Source organism: Gavia stellata, chromosome 26 (assembly GCF_030936135.1).
Source record: "Gavia stellata isolate bGavSte3 chromosome 26, bGavSte3.hap2, whole genome shotgun sequence".
NCBI lineage: Eukaryota > Metazoa > Chordata > Aves > Gaviiformes > Gaviidae > Gavia > Gavia stellata.
The window spans coordinates 4,598,118-4,619,406 of NC_082619.1; the positions used below are offsets into that span (position 1 = coordinate 4,598,118).

Here is a 21,289-nt window from a genome sequence, read left to right on the forward strand (position 1 = left end):
GTTTTTTTTAGTATAGGCTGAATTGCATAAGTCCTTTTTCCATGTCCTACTTCTAGAGAAGGATGATTTCAACCAGACCCTTTATGAAGAGGGGAGGGTATGGCCAAGTATTGAAAAATGTAGGAAGTAAGAGGAAAGTCCTCTGGTTAGTTGACGATCCCATACTTTGTATTCGGTTCTTCAGTTCATATCCTTTCCCCAGGATTTGGGGAAAGGCCTTAGGGGTGTTCCTCTTTTTAATGTCAGACTTTTGTATTTTGGCCTGTGGCATATCCTATATTACTGTGGGGTTTTTCATTAGAGACCAGTGCAGTGAAACTGGCAGGAATGCCAGTTGGTTGGCAAGGTTGCAAGGGATCCTTCAGAAATGTTGGCCCCGTGAATGAGATCCAGATGACGGTAAGGTTGTCTACTGGAGTGGCATCTGGGGAGCATAGGAGACTAAAAGCAGGGAGGTCTAGGGAAAGAACAGTGTAAGCAACCCCCTATCTTCACAGAAATCTCTGGTCCAATCTGATCTCATTAACACTTTGTGCTTGCTTTCCTATGGTACATCCTGTACGTTGTTGGTCCTGTTGTGGGCTATCCCAGTGCAGGCAGTTTCTGTGAATATGAACTTAACTCTCTGAGCGAAACGTCCACAGGCTCTGTTACAAGTCAGAGAACAGTACGTTTTCCTTCATATTCCAGACTGGGTATAAAGCTGTGAAAAATACTCCCAGTCCAAGGTCGGAAGCAAGATGACTTCAAAGAAAGAAGTGCAGTGAAATATTGCTTCTGTCCTCGTCCATTAGACTCAGCTCCCCCAAGTGTAATGTAGACATGCCATGGCTGGTTGGGAGAGGGGGACAGGCACAGCTCTGTGGCTGCTGACGCACAACGTGCCCGGCAACACGCACTGGAGCTGACCACTGTTTGGGGTGAAAGGCTACAGTGCCCCAAAGCCTCATTGCCCGGAGGTAAATCCACCCTAAAATGGGGGATGCCTATACTTTCTGTCAGTTCTGCGCAGTGTCCCGCTATTGGAAAGCCAGCCTGGCTGGAGTGGGAGTGTGAAGCTTATTTCTTCCTCTCTCTGTGCAGATAGATCTCACCTCCAGCTGAAAATTGCCAAGTGTGACTTTCCAAGCTGAGCTAGCTTTTTCATATGTTCCGGTGCGACATGTGGCCTGTCCTCTCAAACCACCTGAAATGCCATGATAAGGCCAAAAAAAATCACATTTGCAGATGATGCAAAACACTGTGAACTGAAAATCTGAAAAAAACCCCAGCCTTTTGGGTTTTTTTGCTTAGCTTTTCTAGTGATTTTCTTCAGCAGTTTTCCTGGCTTTGTATGTGCCTCCCTTTTAAAATTTAATATACTATTGAAAGTTTTGTCTGATGGCTTTTGTGAGTAAAATTGTGTCCCTGCTTCCTGGTAGTTCTTCGAGGGCTTATTTGCACAGGGTCTGTTCAACGCAATGGGATTTTTGCAACCTAGCCAGCAGACGTGGAAGAATGAAGCCTCTGAAAGGAATGGCTGGCAACGATTATGATTAGCTCTCCGTTGCTAGTGGGCGCTGCTGTTCTGAAAAAACGGTTACAGCATGCGCGCCTGAGTTTGCGTGTGAGTGCGTGCATGTGGAGATGCACACGTTAGCCTGAATTGTTTCCTGTTACGGACTCGTGCTTCTGGATTTGTTCTTTGTTCCTATAACTGGGAATAACTGTCTTAGACCACACTGTGAAATCCATTGAAATCTTCTATTTAATCCCACTTTCGCTTCACTAATTATACAAACCAGATTGGACCTGGTTTCTCTGTCCATCTTTCTTTTTGATCCTAAGATCTCTGTGCTAACTAATGCTTCTCTTTTATTTTGTCCTTACAGAAAAGCCAGAGTTGGTATAATGTAAGTACTCCAGTTTCTCTTGTCCCTGGGTGAATATGGGCTGGGTACCTGGGTGGGGGGGAAGGTGCAAAGGGGCTTTGCAGTGGCACTGGGGCATACTGACCATTTCCAAAAAGAGGAGGTGGAAATGGCTCAGAACCGGCAAAGGAGGATTGACATCCCGAGGGAGAGGATGCCAGAGAGAGAGTGAGCAAAAGCTTTGTCTTTTCAGTCACTCTTCTGATGATCTCCACATCCTGTACCTTCCAGTTTCCCAGCAGAGTTGGTCTTGATGTGGTGACAAACAGAGCTGCCACCGTGCAAACCCTTTGCATCTCTCAGGGTGGTGTGGGGCGAGAGAGGAATTATTTTCTATTGACCTCACAGAAACGTAAACCATCTTTTGCTTCTGCCTTGATCTTATTTTTGTTCTGCAAGCACGAGTGGCAGCGTTTTCAGTGTAAAGCTGGTGGTGTGCAAATTTCCACAATCAGTGTCACCTTTGCACGGTTGAACCCGCACCCCTCGAGCGCTCTAAAGTAGATACCAGCAGTACCATGATTTTGTAGGCAAATGCAGCAGCCATTCCATGTTCAGCAACAGTTCCTACCTTCCTGCAGCCTAAGACATTAGAACAAGTGATTGTGGCTGATAGAGCGTGGTCAGATTTGACAGAGGCATGAGAGGCAGACTTCACTTGCTGAGTATAATCAGCACCAGGATAGTAGCAAGGACAGGAAAAGATGTGATCTCAGAAGCAGAGAGAAGCATAGAGGCAATGGCATTAAGAAGGAAGTATAAACCATGGTAGGCCAAACTGGTGGAAATGGCAGATAAAGCAATGTGGAGTGAGGCAGTTTGGGCAGATGCACAGGCCCAACCAGGCTGCTGCAAAAATGTGACTCTGGCTACGGCTAACGGTGACTTTGCTATTACGCAAGAGCTGCTGCTGACTGTAGCTGCTGAAGTCCATCCCCTGCTGCATGATGCTTTGCTGTGGTCTGCTTTTGTGGGTCTCTTGTGTTTTCATGTCCTCTCTATCTTATCTTTCTGTTCTCTTGTTTTTCCTCCATGTATTTTCAGCATGAGAGACAGTACATCCGGAGAGTAAGCACTGGCTGCATTTTTTGTGGTTCCCCCCTCCAGTTATTTTCCTTTAGAAAACAAAACAAACCTGTGTTCTAGTTAGTAGAGACATTGTGGCTAGATAAAAGCAGCAATGTGGAAATAATGCGTGGGTCGCAAACTCCAGGAAGGCAATCAATCCTACTTGGCAGTACTGTTACCATTAAAAATTTGCTAATTGTCTCCTTGATGTAGATTCCCTTCTTTGCCACCTCCTTCCAGGCAGGAATATTCTGGCATTTGGACCATTCTGGTTCTTCAATTCCTTTCCCCACTGAGAGCAGCTCTAGAAATGAACCTGTGGAGGCTACCCCTTCATGAAGCCTTACAATTTCCTTTACTCACTTTCTCCTACTTTCATTTTACGTAAACTTCGCTATGCTCGGAGCAAACACCCTCCACATTGTTCTTTGTGTCAGTTCAGCAGCCCTGGGTGCCAGGCACTGTACAAACACAAACCAAAAATATAGTCCTTTCCTCAAAGAGCACACAGTCCTCAGAGATCCCCAGAGCATCGGTGGTCAGAGTGGCAGTTTTCTAAGATGACTTCAGTTTTTGCTGCTTTTAACTGGTCTTTTTGTCCTTGTAGCACTGTATCCCCCTTTGCCAGTTGGAACCCTTCCTTTTTCCTCTCCTGGATTCTTTTTTCTCTACTTCTTCCTTAAGATGCTACCAACTTCTCTTACCTTGTGTGTTCTCCGTTTGATCCTATGAGTGCTTTTTGGGATTGGCATCCTGACCAGATTGAGAAGTGGGAGAAAAGTGGTGAACCAAGGTCATGGATTGGCTTGCCAGGAGATCTGCCCTTTCTTGGTCTTGGTGTGTTTTCTTTGCTTTGCTTTCCAGAGGACAAACGCAAACTGGTCCAGGTGCAATGTGAGATTGAGAAAAGAACACCAGTTTGAGAATAAATATACTCAACCTTACGGGGTTTGCTTTGTGTTCATGTCCTCATGGTGGAAGAGCAGACCGTCACTGGGCTGGCTGACTTGATTAGCAGCGGAAAAAGAAAGTCCCTGAGGTGTTTCTCATGCCTTTAGTGAGCAACTGCAGACATGGAGACTCTGGTTTAGAAGAACTCTTAATTCTTATGGAGTGAAACTCAGTTTGTTGGTCAGCTGTGGTTTAGGCCCCACCCGCCTATGCTTAGCCATCAGGATGCAGTTTGTGTGTGTCTGCTTTGGACTTGTGCGTCTGCATGTTGAATTATTGTTCATTGATTTATTACTTCAAAAATAATTTAAAAATTTATTTTTTCAAAGAATAAACCTCCAAAACAACCTTTCTCTGTAACTTTGTTTACTGAAACAGAGATGTGACTTACTCTGTAGACCTGATGTGCTTAGAGAGGTGGGAAATTTGTGTTTCACTTCCCTGATGTTATGAAGGACGAGGTCGTGCTGGCTGTGGGGGTGGCAGGAACTCCACAAGTTGGTAGAAGGAATTTGTCACCCAGCAGACATCATTAAAATTGGAGACAAACTGGAGATAGCTTTTACCCTTGGCAGCAAAATATCTCCTTTGTTCTCCCTCTCTCTGGGCTTTGGGTGAAGGGCCCCATTTCCAAGCATGGAGGAGCTCTCAGTTGTTGCATCTTGAGGTCAGCGTACAGTTGAGGTACTGAGCCTAGCAAGTCTGCCATGTTTTTTTCTGCTTGCTTCTTTCTTAGTTGGACTGTTGATCCTTCTACTTCCCTGACTGTTCCTAAATTAGGCTGTATGTCTCCAGTTTTCTGCAGCATTTCTAACTGCCACTCCATAGCAAGGCTTGCTTCTGTAAATTGCCTCCTGTAGTCCCTGTGCTGGTAAACACCAGGCATCAGGAGAATCTGCAGAGCATACTCCCAGAAAAGAGAATAAGATGATCTTGAAAAGTTAAAGCAAACGCAGTTGACACCAGGGAAGAGGTGAGATTTATATCTGTCTACAAGGTTTTCAGTTTACTATGTAGATCCCAAGGTCTGCCCTACTCTGCACTCCTTTCCTTTGTGTTTATCTATACACATTCCTTTCACCCGTCTTCTCTTTTGCAACCATGCTTGAATTTTTTTCTTCTTAAAGCTTCTCCCTATAACTGACCTGAACCACCTGCTGTCCACCTATGTGCAGGATAGCCCCGGAGTGGTTAGTGGGGAAAAAAAATGTGCAGTGAAAAGACACTAATTGTCTTTCTCAGGTGTTCTTAAACACTACTAGAAACATTTGCTGTCCTAGTAATTCTGCAAAGATCAACAGGAGCACAGTCCTACCCACTTGTCTTTGGGAGACCAAAGTCTGCACTGAGGATTGCACGGAGTGGGACAGGAGCCCTGCACCTGCAGTTCTGCAAACAAACGCTGTGCACACAGAGCAACTTTCAGCCTGGCTTGCGAGAGGTGAAAGTCTCAAAAACAAATCCAGTCAAATGCAAGTAGGTAGCTGTGTAAAGGAGAGAGAGCCCTAGGTTTTCCTTTGGGAAAACTGCAGCCAAAGCCTGTGCACTAGGAGTTAGGAGGTGGCCGAGAATCCATGGTGGACTGTGATGCTGCAAAGGGCCTTTCTTTGCAGACACCTTTGAGCAGTGCTTGCCGCTTCTTGAGAACAATGTCAAGTGATCACAAGACTGAACACTACAAGAAACCAGCCTTTGCTGGTCTTGGTGTGCTGTCTTTTTTGCTTGCAGTACTCTCTTGGAGGCATTGTAGATACCAGAGTGGAGGGGGAAACTCAGCTGTTGGAAAGAGAAAAATGTTCCCTATAAAAACAAAGAGAGAGAAATTATGCATCATTTTAGGGAAAACATCAGAAACAGCTTTCCAATGGGTGGCAGCCGGAGCCTGACTCAGCAACAGCAATCACAACGACGTTTATTGCAAAAATCCAAGCCCGATGATGAGTTAGAAAGGTGCTGAACAAACAGCCTTTTTCTCTGTAAATCAGTGCAATCATCTTTTAAGTTCCAGTAACCATTTTGTCAAACTTCTTTTGGAGCATTGTCTCTCAGGTATTTTTCATAGGCAAGTCCCTTCAGATTTTCTGTGATTTTAGGTGTATGGATTACCAGGCCTGGCACAGTTACTGTGGTCTAGAGGCATTAAATTAGAAGTGAGCTTTTGGTGCAAGCTCATGTGACGACGAATTCAAATCCTCTTTCCACCCCAAATGGCCAGTGATTACTTTGAGGCTTCTTTCTCTGCTGTTCATTCACTTTGAAAAGGTAAAAAAAAAAAAAAAAAAAGAGAGAAAAATAACCCGAGACACCAGAGTGGGTTTGGAAGAAATGCTGTGGGACAGGTGGCCAGTTTCTTTGCTGGCATTAATCAGCAAAGCAGTCCTGCTGTCAGTGGGGTCTAAACTCTCCCACATGAGCAGGTAATGTGTTTCTGTTCTTTTCCAGTAGTTTTCCTGTTCTGTCCAGAAGCAATGTAAATCTTCCTGAAAGAGTTAAGAGCAAGTCCATCAGTCATGCAAATTGGATAAGATTTTCCTTCCCCCTTTTCTCTCTGCCTCTTGCCATTGCCATCTCTCCTTCTCACCTGTTTTCTGTGCCATGTGCTGTACAAGACTATACCTTTCTCAGCTCTTGTGTTGTCAGACTTCCCTGCCTTGTCCCATCCCCCAGCAACAGTTGCTTTAAATTTCCTGTCAGAGGATTTGTTTGTGTACTAACAGGGAGATCCTACCATGGGGAGTCACCCTTTTCTCCCCATTTCCCCCACCGAGCCTCTTCTCTCCACTCTCCACAGTGCCATCCTGTCCCGTCTCTCTCTGTTTGCAGTAGAGTTAATGTTTGCTGTCTCCACCTCCGGGTTAGCTCTTCCGATCACTTGTGCCATTCCTCTCTGCAAAGGGAGGTGGGTGGGTGTGTAGACAGAAGCATCCTGGTGGGCTTTTTTTTTTTTTTTTTTGGAATAATCCCGTAAGCAGTTTCCAGCTAAGAGGGCCATTCAGTAAATCAACGCAGGTACCTTGCAGATGTCTGTAATCCTAATTCTTTGTCCTTCCCAGGCTACAGAAATGTTGTTTATTGTCCCCTCATCTTGGGGTGGCAGATGGATGTACTGCTTCCTTCTAATGTGGCTAAACAGAGAGACCTGTGTGCTGTCTAGCACCAGCAATGCTTTTATGATGCATCTGAGCAGACAGAGCGCTTGTCAGTTCTTCCTGTCAGTGAGCAAACTGCAGTCACTGGCCCTGGAATGAAACAGTGGCTTTGCAGAGGCTTGATTGGAGTTTTTTGGTTTTGTTTTTTTGAGATCTGTGTGCCCAGTTTGTTAGGAAGGATGAGGATTTTACTTCAGTATAATTGTTTCCGCAGACGCAGCATCATGTCTGAGCAGCACTGGTGTCGTGGTGTGGATGGTCACCTGTGCATTTCTACACTTGACAGAGAGATAGAGAGGCACTAAGGGTAGAGGGATACAGGGACTTCCAGCGCTCCAAGCAATCTTCCCGGGACTTGCAGGGAGTTCGTTTGCTGGAGCCTAAAGGAAGTCCTTGCCTTTCATTTCCAGAGTGATCTGACTAATGAATGAAACCTAGAAAGACCTGTGCTTTTTGGGGGAGATTCAGAGATAGATGCAGGAGTAGCGGAGCACGTAAGATTTCTGACTGTGTGGGTCTCACATGGCTGATTTCTCATAGCTATATTCTTTAGTCTGGTCTCTCCTTACTCCCCTCGCGCCTCCCCCAACACACTCTGTCCAGCAACTTTCCATTACAGGAAACATCTGCTGGGAGGCAGGGCTGAGCCTGGGTTACTGCAGGGCATTGGCCGACAGAATTACCCAGCTACAGTAACTTAAAGCATGTGCGAGTCATTTTGGTATCTTCCCTACCCGCTCGTTCCATGAGAAATGTTAGCAAAGACTGAAGCTGCCTTTCAGAGCAGAGGATGAGAGAGGAGAGCCTGAGGCAGCCACTGAAGGAATAAGAACAACTGCTTTTCTGGTTTCAAAGGGGGAAAAAAAAGGCAGCTGAAGTCTCCTAGCTGTTTACCGTCCAGTTCAGTCCTGGAAACCGTGGCTAGATCTGTGAATTACAGCTGGTCCGGTGGGGTCCTGGCAGTCGGAGCTATTTCAGTTGCTAGCTCAGGCAGCCCTGGGCACCGGGCCTTGGTTGGAAGTTGCAGATGCCTTGCACAGACCTGCCTGGGACTGCTCAGGCTGTCAGCACGTTTGCAGTGCTTCTTTAAGGGATGCCGACAGCAAGAAGCTGGTGAGACTGGAACAGAAGAGCACAAAGGTTGCCTGCCAGCACACTTACCCTAATGAGCCACTTTTTCAAAGTCCTCTGGAAGGCAAATCCTCTCTCAGATCTACAGAGGCTGCTAGGGCAGACGACCTGAATGTGAGCAGGAAAGTAGGGGAAGGCATGTAAACTCCTGCCAAGCTGCTGTATCTCTTTCGACTTTGAATCTAAACAAGAAGCGGTGACAGCAGGAACAGGAAAAGCAGAGTTTGACTGAGAACACGGGGAGCTGTGCAAGTGCTGAGGGAACGCTATGGATTCCTTGCTGGAGTGCGGGGCTCTGTGGGATCTTGTGCAGGATCAAGAACTGCCGTGTCTGCTGTGGGACCTGGAGGGGCTTGTTGACTTATCTCAAGAGAATGTCAGCCGTGGATCAGATGAAATTCCAGCTGTGAGTGTCTCTAAACTGAACTGTTTGTTACTCTAACAGAAGTTCTGGTGTTAAGCAGAAGCGTCTATTGTAGTACAGGTTTTAGACAGGTCAGAACATCCCTTAGTGCGGGGAAGGGAGAGGAGCGCCCTTCCACATGGGAACTGTACTGCTAAGTTGGGTTGCTGTAATGCATTGAACCCAAAGTGCAGAGCTGATGATAACCTCTATTCCCCCCTCCTTTCCCATCCTGTCTGCTTGTCCAAGGAAATCTTGGGCTTGGGCTTTTGCTGGAGCCCATCTCTAACCAAGATCTTTTCCAGATGTTCAAGCTAGAAGTTTGGTAAGTAAAATTCGTATTTCTGTCATCTGCTGATTAGCAGATTTTATTCAGAAGTAAGATACTTTCCTTTGGGCCTATAGGACTGGACCAGTGCTGAGTAGATGTTAAAAAATATTGTTTCTAGTTCATTGAATTGGTGTGAGGAAGAGGGAATGCTTTTGGGGGGCGGGGGGTTGTCTGTGTTTCCTTCTTTGATTTGACAGCATTTGACAATTTTGTAAGGCTAATGCTAAATAAACTTCATATTCCTCCCACTCCTGCGAACCCACCAACTCAATTCTCAAACAGAAGCTACCTTCTATAATCACTTTGATTTTTGGGGCCCTTGCTGGGAGGCTCTGAGGTGTGCCCACCTTTCTGCTTTGGCAGATTTGTATTGTGCAGCTGGAAGAGATAGGAGAGGGTTGTTGAGAGGCAACGGAGATAGGGTGGGAAGAGGTTGTACCCCAGGTTGCTTCACCTTCCCTACATTCGTAGAAGAAGGAACATGATAGATCAGATGGGCGATACGGGCCTCCTGAATTTGCACCTGCCTTTATTTTGGTCAGCTCTGCCTTCAAAAGATGTTCTGGCTATTATGAGCAGCTGTCAGCATGGGCATCGTGTGTAGGAGGTGGTCTGATGTGGACAGAGTCACGTTATAGTTTAGTAGACACCAGAGGGAAGCCAGCTCCTGGTCTCCCTCCAGCCAACAGCGCCATTTTCTCTGAGGCCTTCCGTGAGGCTAAGTGTCTGCAGAATAAGCGCGAAACATGGTTGAGTCCCTGCGAGAGCCTCTTCTGAGCCCCACAGAAGTATTCTCACTGTACCAGCGGGTAGTTGTGTGTTCAGTGACTGCCAGGTGGAGCACTTGATGGGGAGAGAATGGGGGTGACTGCATTATTCCTGAGCTTTTGATGACAGTTATCGTTCAAGTTTCTCTGGCAGGGCTGCAGCTGTACTAAAGCCTGGGATTGCTGTGCTGTTCCTGGGGAAGCTGGGGATTGGCGGCTAATTGATGCATTGCAAACAGAGCATGTGTCATGCCTTGTAGTGTCTAGGATTGCAGGAAAAGAGATTTCTCCTGCAGCCACAGCTTCTGTGCAATTCTGTTTTGCTACCTAGCAGATATGGGTATGGCCCTTCTACTCTGTACTTGCTCTTCCAAGTCAGGTTCTCCTCTGCTTCTCACTTAATGCACTAAATCCCAAATCCTCCCGTCTGTGTGTCTGCTGTGATGGGAGCTCCTAGCCTCATGCTTTGTAAGTGTACCTGATCCCCCTTCTCCTTACCAAGGTGTTCCTGTTTTCCCCTTCCATTTCTCTGTACTCATGCCTGCCCCTCTCTTTAACAGGCACTCTGTTATTTGCAGGTGTTGAGTCCAACGTACAAACAACGGAACGAAGATTTCAGGAAACTCTTCAAACAGCTTCCTGACACAGAGCGCCTCATCGTAGGTAAGGTCAGCCCCTTGGTGCAGTGCTCTGTTGTGCTGGCCCGTGCTTTGGGGAGGAAATCCAGCACACGTGCATGCAGCTTTTTCTTCTTCAAGGAGATTGCCACCAAGGATCAAGCCCATTATGTCTTTTGTGCACAGAAGGAAACCATTTCTAATGGGTTTCATTCATTTTGCTTCAGGGAAAGCAATGCGGATTTGTATCAGCTACGGCTCTGTTCCCTCATGATTAAGGAGCATGTTTTCCTCCACAGTGCTTCCCCAAACTTGACAATGTCTTAGTGTTTTAGCTCTTTCCTCATTTGGTCAGCGTTGCATGTCTCAAGATGAATACCACTGAGCTTCCCTTTTTTCTAACATCCCTGATACTCTCTAATCACGCATGACTACCCTTTACATATCCATTTAGGCTTTGGCCTTGCAGCTGATTAGTGACTGCCTAGCGCATTGCATCTGTTATCTTACGTAACTGGTGATCTCATACCATGTCTCATACTGTTGAAAGATGCACATCCTAGCAGAGGAATAGAAATTGTTTAGGATGCTTAAACTGGGAGAGAAATGAACAACGGCACTGGAAGGTAAAAAGGAAAAGACAGATTAAAATCTGGAAATAGTACATAGGATGCTACAGAATGACCAGCTAATAAGGCAAGATGATCAGTCAGTAAGAGAGATTGTCTGTGACGTGCCCTTGGGAGGAATCATAACCTAGTGGACAGAGCAGCAGCTGTGGCTCAGTTCAATCTGGCTCTGCCTTTGGCTTTCTGCAGGATTGTGTTGAGTAGCTGCTTCTCTTGATGCTGCTGCTTATCCTCACCTTTAGGCTGTCCTGTCTTCTGGTTTTGGTGCTCCTAAATTACCATCTGTTGTCCACCCACAGATTACTCATGTGCGCTACAAAGAGACATTCTCCTGCAGGGCCGCCTCTACCTCTCTGAAAACTGGATCTGCTTTTACAGCAACATTTTCCGCTGGGAGACACTGGTAAGGCTGTCAAACTGCCGCATTGAGCATGTGTTTTATGTCAGCATATTTGCTGACATTGCTTTAAAAGCACTCTTTCCGTTGTCTTTCTCATCAGTGTCTCTCTTTACCCGTTCTTTTTCTGCCTTCCCCTTTCTGCATGGCTCTGACTATAGCTGACAGTTCGCTTGAAGGATATCTGCTCGATGACCAAGGAAAAAACAGCACGGCTCATTCCTAATGCCATCCAAGTTTGCACTGACACTGAAAAGGTACATCCTTGAAGCCTCCACCTCTGGGGCCACCCCTTATGGCTGTCAGGGGCAGGGGAATATAAGTGTGTTGCGGGATTTTTCCAAACTGACTGCTTGTGCTACCTGGGGCCTGGGAGGAAGCACCAAGGGAAGAGGGCTGGGTGCAGAGCTTCTGCAGACCTTGGGCTGAGTCTGGAACACATGTAGCTCGTATGTGGGGTGTGGGGCCAGGTAGAAGATCTGGCTTATATAGTAGCACACCTCTAACAGAACTGTTTCTGTGCTCAGACTCGCTCCCTTGGGTGAGAGGCACTCAGGCTCCCTGTGGGGCCTCTGTGAGCTTCAGTCTGTGCCCAGGAACTGAGCAGCTGTGCTGTATGGCTTGCTCAGTCCTTCTGTGAACTGTAGCTGGAACGTGATCCAAATAGGCTTGTCTCCTCTTCTTCCCTGGTTTTTGGGCCTTTTCTGAACTGATTTTTCTCTTCATCTCTTCCCATTCAGCACTTTTTTACTTCCTTTGGGGCTCGAGACAGGACGTACATGATGATGTTCAGACTCTGGCAGAATGCTCTCCTTGACAAGGTACAGAGACCAGCACTTCAGTGTTGGGGTGGGATGAAAGGGAGGTGATGAATATACGCAGAAGCATAATACCTGTGACTAATGTATATGCATAAAAAGACATAGGGACAGTAAGCACATGTGTTTAGGCAGAGCAGGTATATAACTGCAGGTGCAATTCTCTCTTTTCACCTGGAATTCTGTCTATGTACAGACATATTTTGCACACACAGTAAATTCCACTTTGCCTCTGCTGAGGTGTGGGAGCGTGCGTCTCAGGACGGAGGTTTTTTTGAGGTCTGTAATTCAAGTGAAACATCCCAGAAGAAAGCAGTTCAAAATGCAACAGAAATAGCTCACTGCACAGGCAAAGCTCTTAGTAAGCCTGTGCTTCAGAAGTGTAGAGTTCAAAATAGGTCAGAAAATGATCATGTGCTCAGGGCATCCCAAAACCAGATGAGAACAATGGTGGGTGCAGGGTGCAGTGGGTAAGGGCTCAGCGTGTTGGATTTTAAAATAAAGCAAGGCTGTGCACCTGCTATGCCATAGGCCCCCTATATCCTGTATTTGACCTGAGTATCTGTTCCACGGTCCATTGAGTATTTCTGGCCTCACTGCGGGAGTAAGACTCATGAACTGCTGTTACAGTGCTACCAGCATTTTGTGATGTTCTGGCTTGAGTTCATACCATACTGCAAGGCTTAAGTAATCCAGCACCCAGAACACGCTGTCCTGAAAATCGGGGTAGGATTTAGCATGCAACAGGATCGCTTTGCATTGGGCAGCTTGTGTTGCTCCCATATGCTGTAATTTGATCAGGCTTTTGAAGTTCCTAACAAAATTCAGTGCCCTTGGTCTCAAGGTCAAAGCAAACGGGAACTGAGACGTGGAGTGATAAAGACAGGAAATGCTTCCAGAGCTCTTTTTCCAAATGTAGGATCCATGCCTGGCAGGAGAGAGGGAGAAAGAACCTAGTCCATTTTTCCTGACAGGACCTGTGAATTAGAGTGCATGTGGGAAGAAGGTGAAATGGAGTTAGATATTTTTCTGGATAAAAGTTTCTCATTAGAGGTTTTTCCCCATGCTTTTGATTGCTACTTTTGGGAGCTGGATTAAAAATTTCCTGCCTTATCCCATGCAGTAACTACGGGAAGAAGTTCAAGCCAGCAACTCAGAAAAAGTTCACTAGATTTGTTTTCCCTTGTTACCAAGAAATCTTTGTCATTGGTCATAAATTTCTCATGGGTAAAATTCATCCCCTTTCATCCCTGTACCACATATTTAAATCACAAGTTCTCCTGCCCCATTTCTAAAGAACCTCAGAACACAGTCATATGGTGATCAACTGACCTGCATCCCTAAAAAGCTGGGCTTTTGTGAACGGTTTTGATAATTTGTTTTCTCTTTTTAACTGGAAGTATATACAAGCTTTTCATAATAGTACCTGGTGAGACAAACTCTTTTTGATATTAAACTGCACCAGGAAATGTTTTTCTTTATTGCTTTTCTAGATTGTTTTCCCTGCAGCTGTAATTCTTCAGGCAGCTTCAATTTTAACAAACTTGGAGGAGAAAAAAACCTCATAAGGTGTTGGGGTTTGGTATAGTAGGAGACATTAAATGGAGGCATGGCAGAAGAGGCGGGGAAAACGTGTGGAGGGAAATGCCAGTTTACTGCTTACATTATTACATGCACAGCATTTTAGTAGTGGGAAATCCCATTTCGCGTGCTGCTCTGGGTGTAGCCTCATGTTGGCTTTTAAGTAACATGAGATTGTGGCATGGAAAAATAATTTAGGGCAGAACGTTGGCTGACGGTGAAGGCTTACTTGGCGAAAGGGCCTTTTATTGCTTGATGGGGGCAATCTCTAAGCCAGGCTGGCCTAAGGATACATTCGCCTGCAGCCCTTAGCCAGCATGCAGCTGGGCCAGCCTGCTGGTAACACACAGTCCACCTTGTAGCGTCACTGGAATTTGGAAGAGGTGAGCCGGTTGGAAGGCTCTCACCTCCCATCAGGGGCTGTGTCAGAATCTCTCACTTGTCCTTTCAGGGCAAGGAATGTAATACTCCTGACAACGGTAGTTCCAAAAATTCATTATATTTTAGTATTATCAGGTGAAAATGTATGCTGGTCTCTGTTCTCTTTTTTAGCCTCTCTGTCCAAAGGAGCTCTGGCACTTTGTCCACCAGTGTTACGGGAACGAGCTGGGTCTGACCAGTGATGATGAAGATTATGTGCCTCCTGATGATGACTTCAACACAATGGGGTGAGTGAGGAGGAGTAAAATCTGCCTGAGATGAAGAAAAGATGGCCTCAGGAGAGCAGGAGTCCTGATATATTGCATATCTCAAACTGCTGATTGTCCCTGGTGAGAGATTCTGGGTTCTGGCCAAACGTTTGCCCTTAAATGTGTAATGGTATGTTTTTGGCTTTTTAGACGTTTCCTCATGGAAGTCAGTAAGGACTGAAATGCCTGCCTCTTTACTTGCTGAGCTAGATGAGCAATTCTGTAAATGCCAAAGCATCCTGGTCGCAAGGCTAGTTAGCGTGTTACATGGTCGGACAGTGCGGATGCTTGTCAGTCTGTGTATAAACACTTGAAAAGTTTGGGCTTGATTTTCCCTGCACTGAGCCATTTCTGCTTCCGGTCAGACTGGAAACTTCATACAAGTATTCTTACTTGCTCTGTGTGTCCAGTTGTAGCTGTACTGAGAGGGGTAAACATAAAAACCTGTGTTCTCTGTGGCGTCTCAGCTACTGTGAAGAAATCCCCGTGGAAGAGAACGAAGTCAACGACAGCTCCTCAAAAAGCAGCATGGAGGCCAAGCCAGAAGCTAGCCCTCAGCTGCCAAAGAAATCTGTCACTGCCAGCACGTTGACATCTACGGGAAGCAGTGAAGCACCAGCCTCGGTAAGTGTTCTTCCTCCTTTGCAGTGGGAGCAGTAATCCTTTTCTCTGGGATCCAGCTGGTAGTCCTTGAATGTACGAGGTAACTGTTTACCCTGCAGCTCCTCTTCCGCTGCAGCTGACCTCAGTCCTCGAGTCAGTGATATCTATGAGCATGGCATTTGGCCAAGAAAAATTGAGCAAAGCGTGCCTGTCCTAAAAGCCAGTAAACTGGTACTCTCAGCAGCAAGTGCATTTGCCTTTCGATACTTTTAGATGAAAAGAAATGGAGTATTGGAGATAAAAGGGTTATAATTTCTTCTCTGCCTTCAGTTATTCCTTGGGAAACAGTGCATGCCCTCATAGTATTATGTCAGAGCAGACCTTGTTTAGATATAACCTCATATTTTCCTAGCTGTATAGGGCTTGTTTGGGAGCAAAACCAGAATTGTTTGTGTGCTTGTCTGAACAAACAAAAAGCCTTGTGTATGTCCCAAGCTTGAACTGTATGTGGTTCTCTGAGAGGAGGTGATCTAATATGTCCATGTGTTTTACTAACATCATATGGTAACCTTCCTCCTCTCTATATTATTTAATTTCCAGACATGTCGAGGCCAAATGTTTAAAGGTATGAAAATTGGCCCACAGATGTAAAGTTTTCGGAAATAACCCCCAGTTTCCAGGTGCTGGTCTTGCCCTCATTATGCTCTCTCCTTATTGCAGTTTGATGGAGTGCTACCAGAAGAGGAGGAGGCGGCAGTGGCGGAGAGTCCTGTGGAAAAAGACCTTGGCATTGCAAATATCATGGGAGAGAAGATAGAGATCATCGGCCCAGTCAACTCCCCTTCCCTAGACTTCAATGACAACGAAGACATTCCCACTGAGCTCAGTGACTCGTCAGAGACCCATGATGAAGGTATGTGGGGAAGGGCCGTTCCATCGGTGTTGTTTTCAGCCTTCTCCCGTCCTTTCCAATGAGGGACTGGAGCGGCAAATACTGAATTCCTTTTCTGGACCCTAAGAGTTCAGAAGATGCAAAGAATTCCCATCCTGGGCCGCAAAAGGTGAATGTGCAGGGTATTTGGAAGGATGTCCCTAAAACAACCCATGTAGTTAATTACCCCTTCTGACATTCCAACTATTGTTGTGGGATCAGTGGAGGAAGAGGGTTAGAAGTACCTCTTTTGGGTTCCTTCTTCACAAAGTAAAATACTAAGGTCCTGGTACTGTGAAAGCACAGCTTCTGATATTGGCACGGAGGGTCATGGCTGGGGCTTGTGGGCCTGTTTCTCCACAGGGGAAGTCCAAGCCTTTTATGAGGATCTGAATGGCCGTCAGTATGTCAATGAAGTGTTCAACTTCAGCGTGGACAAACTGTACGACTTGCTTTTCACGGACTCCCAGTTCCAGAGGGACTTCATGGAACAGCGCCGGTTCTCTGGTAAGCTGCTGGTGGCAAAGCCTGGTCGCTGATGGAGGCTGCGTTCCCTGCGAGGTGCAGAGGCCTGTGCAGAAGGAAGGTCTCGGCACATGCCTTGGAGGTGTAACTTTGCCTGATGATAGAAGGATTGGGTAATATTGTGAACAGATCTTGGGACAGCTGTAGTCTGTACTGACAGTAACCAAAGGCAGGTAGAACCAGCCTTGTTTGGCTATCTAGTTTTATTTTCTAAGAGCCGGATCTAAGTTTATGGAAGAAGCAGACTCTTTTAACATCAGCTAAGGCCTGATCCTGTGTTTAAGGCTTAACAGTGTGAGGAAAAAGCTCTTCTAGCTCCACACCAGACACTGGCACGGGCTGTGCAGTTGACGATGCAAAGAGAGTGTCCCTTGGCATGCTCTAGTCCTCCTTTCCCTGTACATGTAGGTTTGTTGAAGGAGGTATGTTCCCAGCCTTTCCCCTTTCCCTGCACTTGAAAAAGGGGAAAGTATTCATGTTTAGTACAGGAGACCTTTCTTTCATGCTCAGTTGAGCTCTAGTACTTCTGCAGCCAAGCTCTCCAAGGGGAAGGAAATACTGTCCTGAGCTTGGTTATATGGTTATGCCTTTCCCTAGGGAACTGACCCGAGATCCCTCTCCAGTTACTTGAATGGAATATTGTTTTGTCCTCTCAGATATTATCTTTCATCCCTGGAAGAAGGAAGAAAATGGCAATCAGACCAGAGTGATCTTGTATACCATCACCCTCACCAACCCCCTGGCCCCCAAAACTGCCACTGTCACTGAGACGCAGGTAATGTGAAAGGGAAGCGGGGGTGTAATGCTTCATAGAAACAGATCTGTGATTTATTTTCGTGTCTTGGGCATGCTGCTTTGCACGTTTTCATTCTCCCTATCCATTTTCCTTTACACATTTTCCTTGTATTAACTTGCTACCCAGTATCACTGCAAATGTGAACAGCTAATCTTGCACTTGTACTGGATTGCATTGCAAGGGAAGGACCATAAATTTTCCAGCAGAAGTAGATGAGTTTGTAAACAAGCCAGCACATTCTAACAACTGTGTTTGTCACCCGTACTGGTGTTTTTTGAGCTGCGGTCAGTCCAACAAATGTTATTCATGAGCGGGGCACAGGAAAGACACTGTCTGGCCACTCCTTCTCACAGCTCTATATAGAGCTGTCCAGGCTTTTTTATTACTGGTGAGGACAATTAGATGACCTGTTTAAAAAGATAAAAAAGGGGAGCATCTGCAATGTGCTGGAAAGAGCCAGGCTGGGTGTACCGGGTAGGGGCTGCAGCTAGAGAGGGAGAAAAAGCCTCCTTCCATATTCAGAGGTATGTTCAAGTGGCCAAAGGTAAATACTGAGAGTTAGCTTGAGGGAATACTAAGAGGGAGCCAAAAAAAGATGGGGTGTCTGAGCATTACATTTCAGGGAGAGGAGAATCCCAGCAGCAAGGTGTACCTTGTAAAGCGTGCTGTTCAGAAGCAAAGACTGTGTGCAGGGAGGATAAGAGAAATAAAAGGGGAGAGCAGAGCGATGGGCAAAGGGAACCAGTACACTTTCAGGCAAGCAAGGACGTGGCCTATTTTATTGTGAGTTTGGGGTCAGCCACTGAGGTGCACTTTGCTGTGTCCTCGCTGCAGAGGTAAGTGGAAACAGTCTGTAAGAAAAGCTGTACATTTGCATATGGATCTGCAGCTAACTGTGTCTGTGCCCTTTGTGAGGTTTGTTCTGGGGCAAAGAAAGAAGCAGATCAGAAGCGCTTAAAAGAAGTAATTGACGTGTTTTTACGGTGTTTAGAATTGCAGGATATTTTACGCTAGAAAAGACCTCTGCTCAAAGCAGGGCCACCTCTGATTTTAGATCAAATTGTTCCCTGAGAAGCCAGACATCAGTTTAATGAGAAGAGGTAACACTTGCAAAGGTCCCAAAGAACTGGTCCTCACGTGGCAGTGTACGTAACTATCTCTCTGGTACAAAATGCTGGAGGTTGAGCTGCTGGAACTGAATGCCCCTTTTGAAATATGCCCTTGGGAAACATCTGAGTGAAACACTTGGTTTCCTCGAGTATACCTTCCCTTAAAGGTGAGCTGTTCACAGAAAAATTGCAGAGATGGGGCTGGGGCATGGATGTGGTCTCCTAATTTGTGGTAGAGCTGTTTTTGTAAAGTGCTAGCGAAGCTGCCAATCGATCGAAGCTGTGTTCTAACCAGACTAATAGTTGCCTTGCATGCTGTCTTTTATGCAGACAATGTACAAAGCCAGCCAAGAAAGCGAGTGCTATGTCATAGATGCAGAGGTGCTAACTCACGACGTCCCCTACCATGATTATTTCTACACCATTAACCGCTACACGTTGACTCGTGTTGCCAGAAACAAAAGCCGACTCAGGTACACTTCTTGTGGGATAAAGAGCTTTACTGATGACCAAAAGTCACCTTTGGGTGGGAGTTCTGCTGGTTGGTGTGTTAGGAGGGGTTGGGGAGAACTTAGCCTTATTTCTTTGTTACCAGAACACTCCTATCAGAAAGAGTTACCGTAGGGGCAGCTGCATACTGTGGTGACATCGAGCAAGCCATAGACCTGACGCAGAGGAGTTAGAGCTGGGTCAGGGAGAGGATTTACAGACTTTTCTTGCCCCCTTCTTGGAAGCAGTGGTTTGCAGGGCCAGTTGTCACACACAATCAACTACATGTGATAAGCAAAGGGCATACTTCCAGGGACTGTGCCTCTGAGACACGCTTGCGGGGATAAGCAGAGGAATTTGGTACTAGGCAAAGCTATAGGCTGTTGTGTCTAACTTCAGTAAGCAATCTAAATGTTTGCCTGTCACATGGCCAAAGGTCTCCGGAGTCCTCTTGGGGGAGACTCTCTTGAGGCCTTCCTGCCACTGCCTTTGGAAGGACTTTTTGTGCAGTGCTGCTTCTTGAGAAACACAAAGGGCTGAGACCATTCCAGAAATAGCAGTGTGCATGATTATTTCTCGTATTTACATTGACAAAGGATTGTGAATTGACATCACCTCCAGGAAGCAAAATTGGGAGAATGGCTTTCCTTTCTTCACACAGGGTTTCCACAGAGTTACGTTACAGGAAACAGCCTTGGGGGCTGGTGAAATCCTTCATTGAGAAGAATTTTTGGAGTGGCCTAGAAGATTATTTCCGTCATTTGGGTAAGAGTGGCAATGACTGCAGCCGTGGTAATGACGCACGAACAGTGGCACCTTCCACAGTTTATGCATGCCTCCCTGCAAGCGGGCAGCATGACAGCGTGATACCTGCTGCCAGCCTACTGGGGATCAGACCTTGGCGTGACTTAGAAAGCAGCCAGCCAAAGTTGCTACCACAGTGTTGGTAGGGCTCGCTGGAATTAATCAGGTCATCAAATCCTGTTCTCTGGCAGGAGTGCAGGCAGTCTGGGGTCAGAGTTTGGCAAAAGGTATAAGGGATGTGTAGTGTGTCCTCTGGCATGGGCCTCTTAGACCCTGCCAACTTTTTGGCTCAGCAGCTGTGCCATTAGAGGGCTTAAATCTATATCTCTGCAAGGCCAGTGCCACTTCTATTAAATGCTTTCCCTTGCTTTCTCTGCAGAGAGTGAACTGACCAAAACCGAGAGCACGTACCTGGCTGAGGTCCACAGACAATCCCCCAAAGAGAAAGTGAGCAAGCAATCGACCGTGCGCCGTAGGAAACGAGCCCATGCCCATCTGCGGGTGCCACACTTGGAGGAGGTGTTGAGTCCCGTCACCACCCCCACGGATGAGGAGGTTGCACATCGAATCAAGCACGTGGCAGGTGAGAAACTGCAGAGCCCTCACGATTGGGGATGCAGAGCTGGGTACCTCTGGAGAAAAAATGGAGCTTTGCTCATGCAGGGTTAATGGGAAGAGGGGCCAGGGCTTTCCAGGGCTGGGATCGTGCATTATGATAGTTTGAGTGAGATGGAGGGGTGGGTAGAGGGAGAAGGGTTGCCCTCCCCATCAGACAGCATTTCCTCGCCTAAATGCATCTATCTCCCCAGGTTCCACTCAGACACGGCACATCCCCGAGGAGAGCCCCAGCGGCTTCCACCTGCAGAGTGTCTCCAAGCTGCTCCTTGTCATCAGTTTTGTGTAAGTGATTTTTTTTTTTTGCTTTCCTTTACAGTCAGCCTTTAACAACTTTGGTCCTTTTGTGTTTCTGGTGTTCTGCGCTCCCCTGTGCCAGTTTTTCCTTTCTCATATTCCTCTCTGGAATTTTGCGCCGCACGGAGGAGGGAAAAGCAATGACAGGCAGAAAAGAATTAATTAAAATTTCCCCAAAATCCCCATCAGCTGTTTTGTCTGGCTTGATCCTGCACATTCCTGGGAGTCCTAAATGCAGGTCAGCTGTATTGTCTGGGACACAGGCAATGTTGATAGTGGTAAGCAGGGCGAGGGGCAACTATGCAAGGAGAGGGGAGTCAATACTAAAAAGAGAAGAAACCCAACAAGTAGAAAGAGTCTTTTTTATTTCAGGGCTCAGTTTAGAGATTCTCAGTGACATCTAGAAACTGTGGGGCTTTTTTAATTTAAAATAAGTCATTTAATGTAATCTGCCAACAAACTAGCTGTTGTCATGAAAGATGACCATGCAAAGCTCTCTGGGAGTTACTGTGCTATCACAACAGCGCTCAGTGTATGTGAGGAGTCTGTCTGTTAGTTCCTTCCTCTGGTCTGGCAAAACCTATTCAGGTCTGGTCCTGGGCAGCGATTTTGATGAGAGGTACCATCTCAGAAAAAAGCTGGACCGTTTAGAGATGATTTCTGCAAAACAAGGGTAGAA

General features: G+C 46.4%; 1 protein-coding gene across 7 annotated transcripts in view; it reads left to right on the plus strand.

Annotated features, from left to right (window-relative positions):
- Positions 1-21,289, plus strand: part of GRAMD1B (GRAM domain containing 1B) — a 98,054-nt gene that overhangs the window by 70,923 nt on the left and 5,842 nt on the right. For 6 of the 7 annotated variants that reach the window (XM_059829583.1, XM_059829584.1, XM_059829585.1 and 3 more), the window contains 14 exons: positions 1,872-1,892; positions 10,289-10,373; positions 11,256-11,359; positions 11,515-11,610; positions 12,094-12,174; positions 14,305-14,420; positions 14,909-15,065; positions 15,765-15,957; positions 16,339-16,482; positions 17,157-17,275; positions 18,736-18,878; positions 19,556-19,659; positions 20,078-20,281; positions 20,508-20,598. In XM_059829583.1, coding sequence (XP_059685566.1) covers positions 1,872-1,892; positions 10,289-10,373; positions 11,256-11,359; positions 11,515-11,610; positions 12,094-12,174; positions 14,305-14,420; positions 14,909-15,065; positions 15,765-15,957; positions 16,339-16,482; positions 17,157-17,275; positions 18,736-18,878; positions 19,556-19,659; positions 20,078-20,281; positions 20,508-20,598 — 1,658 coding nt within the window. Of the gene's footprint in view, positions 1-1,871; positions 1,893-2,954; positions 2,979-10,288; positions 10,374-11,255; positions 11,360-11,514; positions 11,611-12,093; positions 12,175-14,304; positions 14,421-14,908; positions 15,066-15,764; positions 15,958-16,338; positions 16,483-17,156; positions 17,276-18,735; positions 18,879-19,555; positions 19,660-20,077; positions 20,282-20,507; positions 20,599-21,289 lie in introns of all 7 variants that reach the window. The other variant, XM_059829586.1, reaches the window with a different exon arrangement.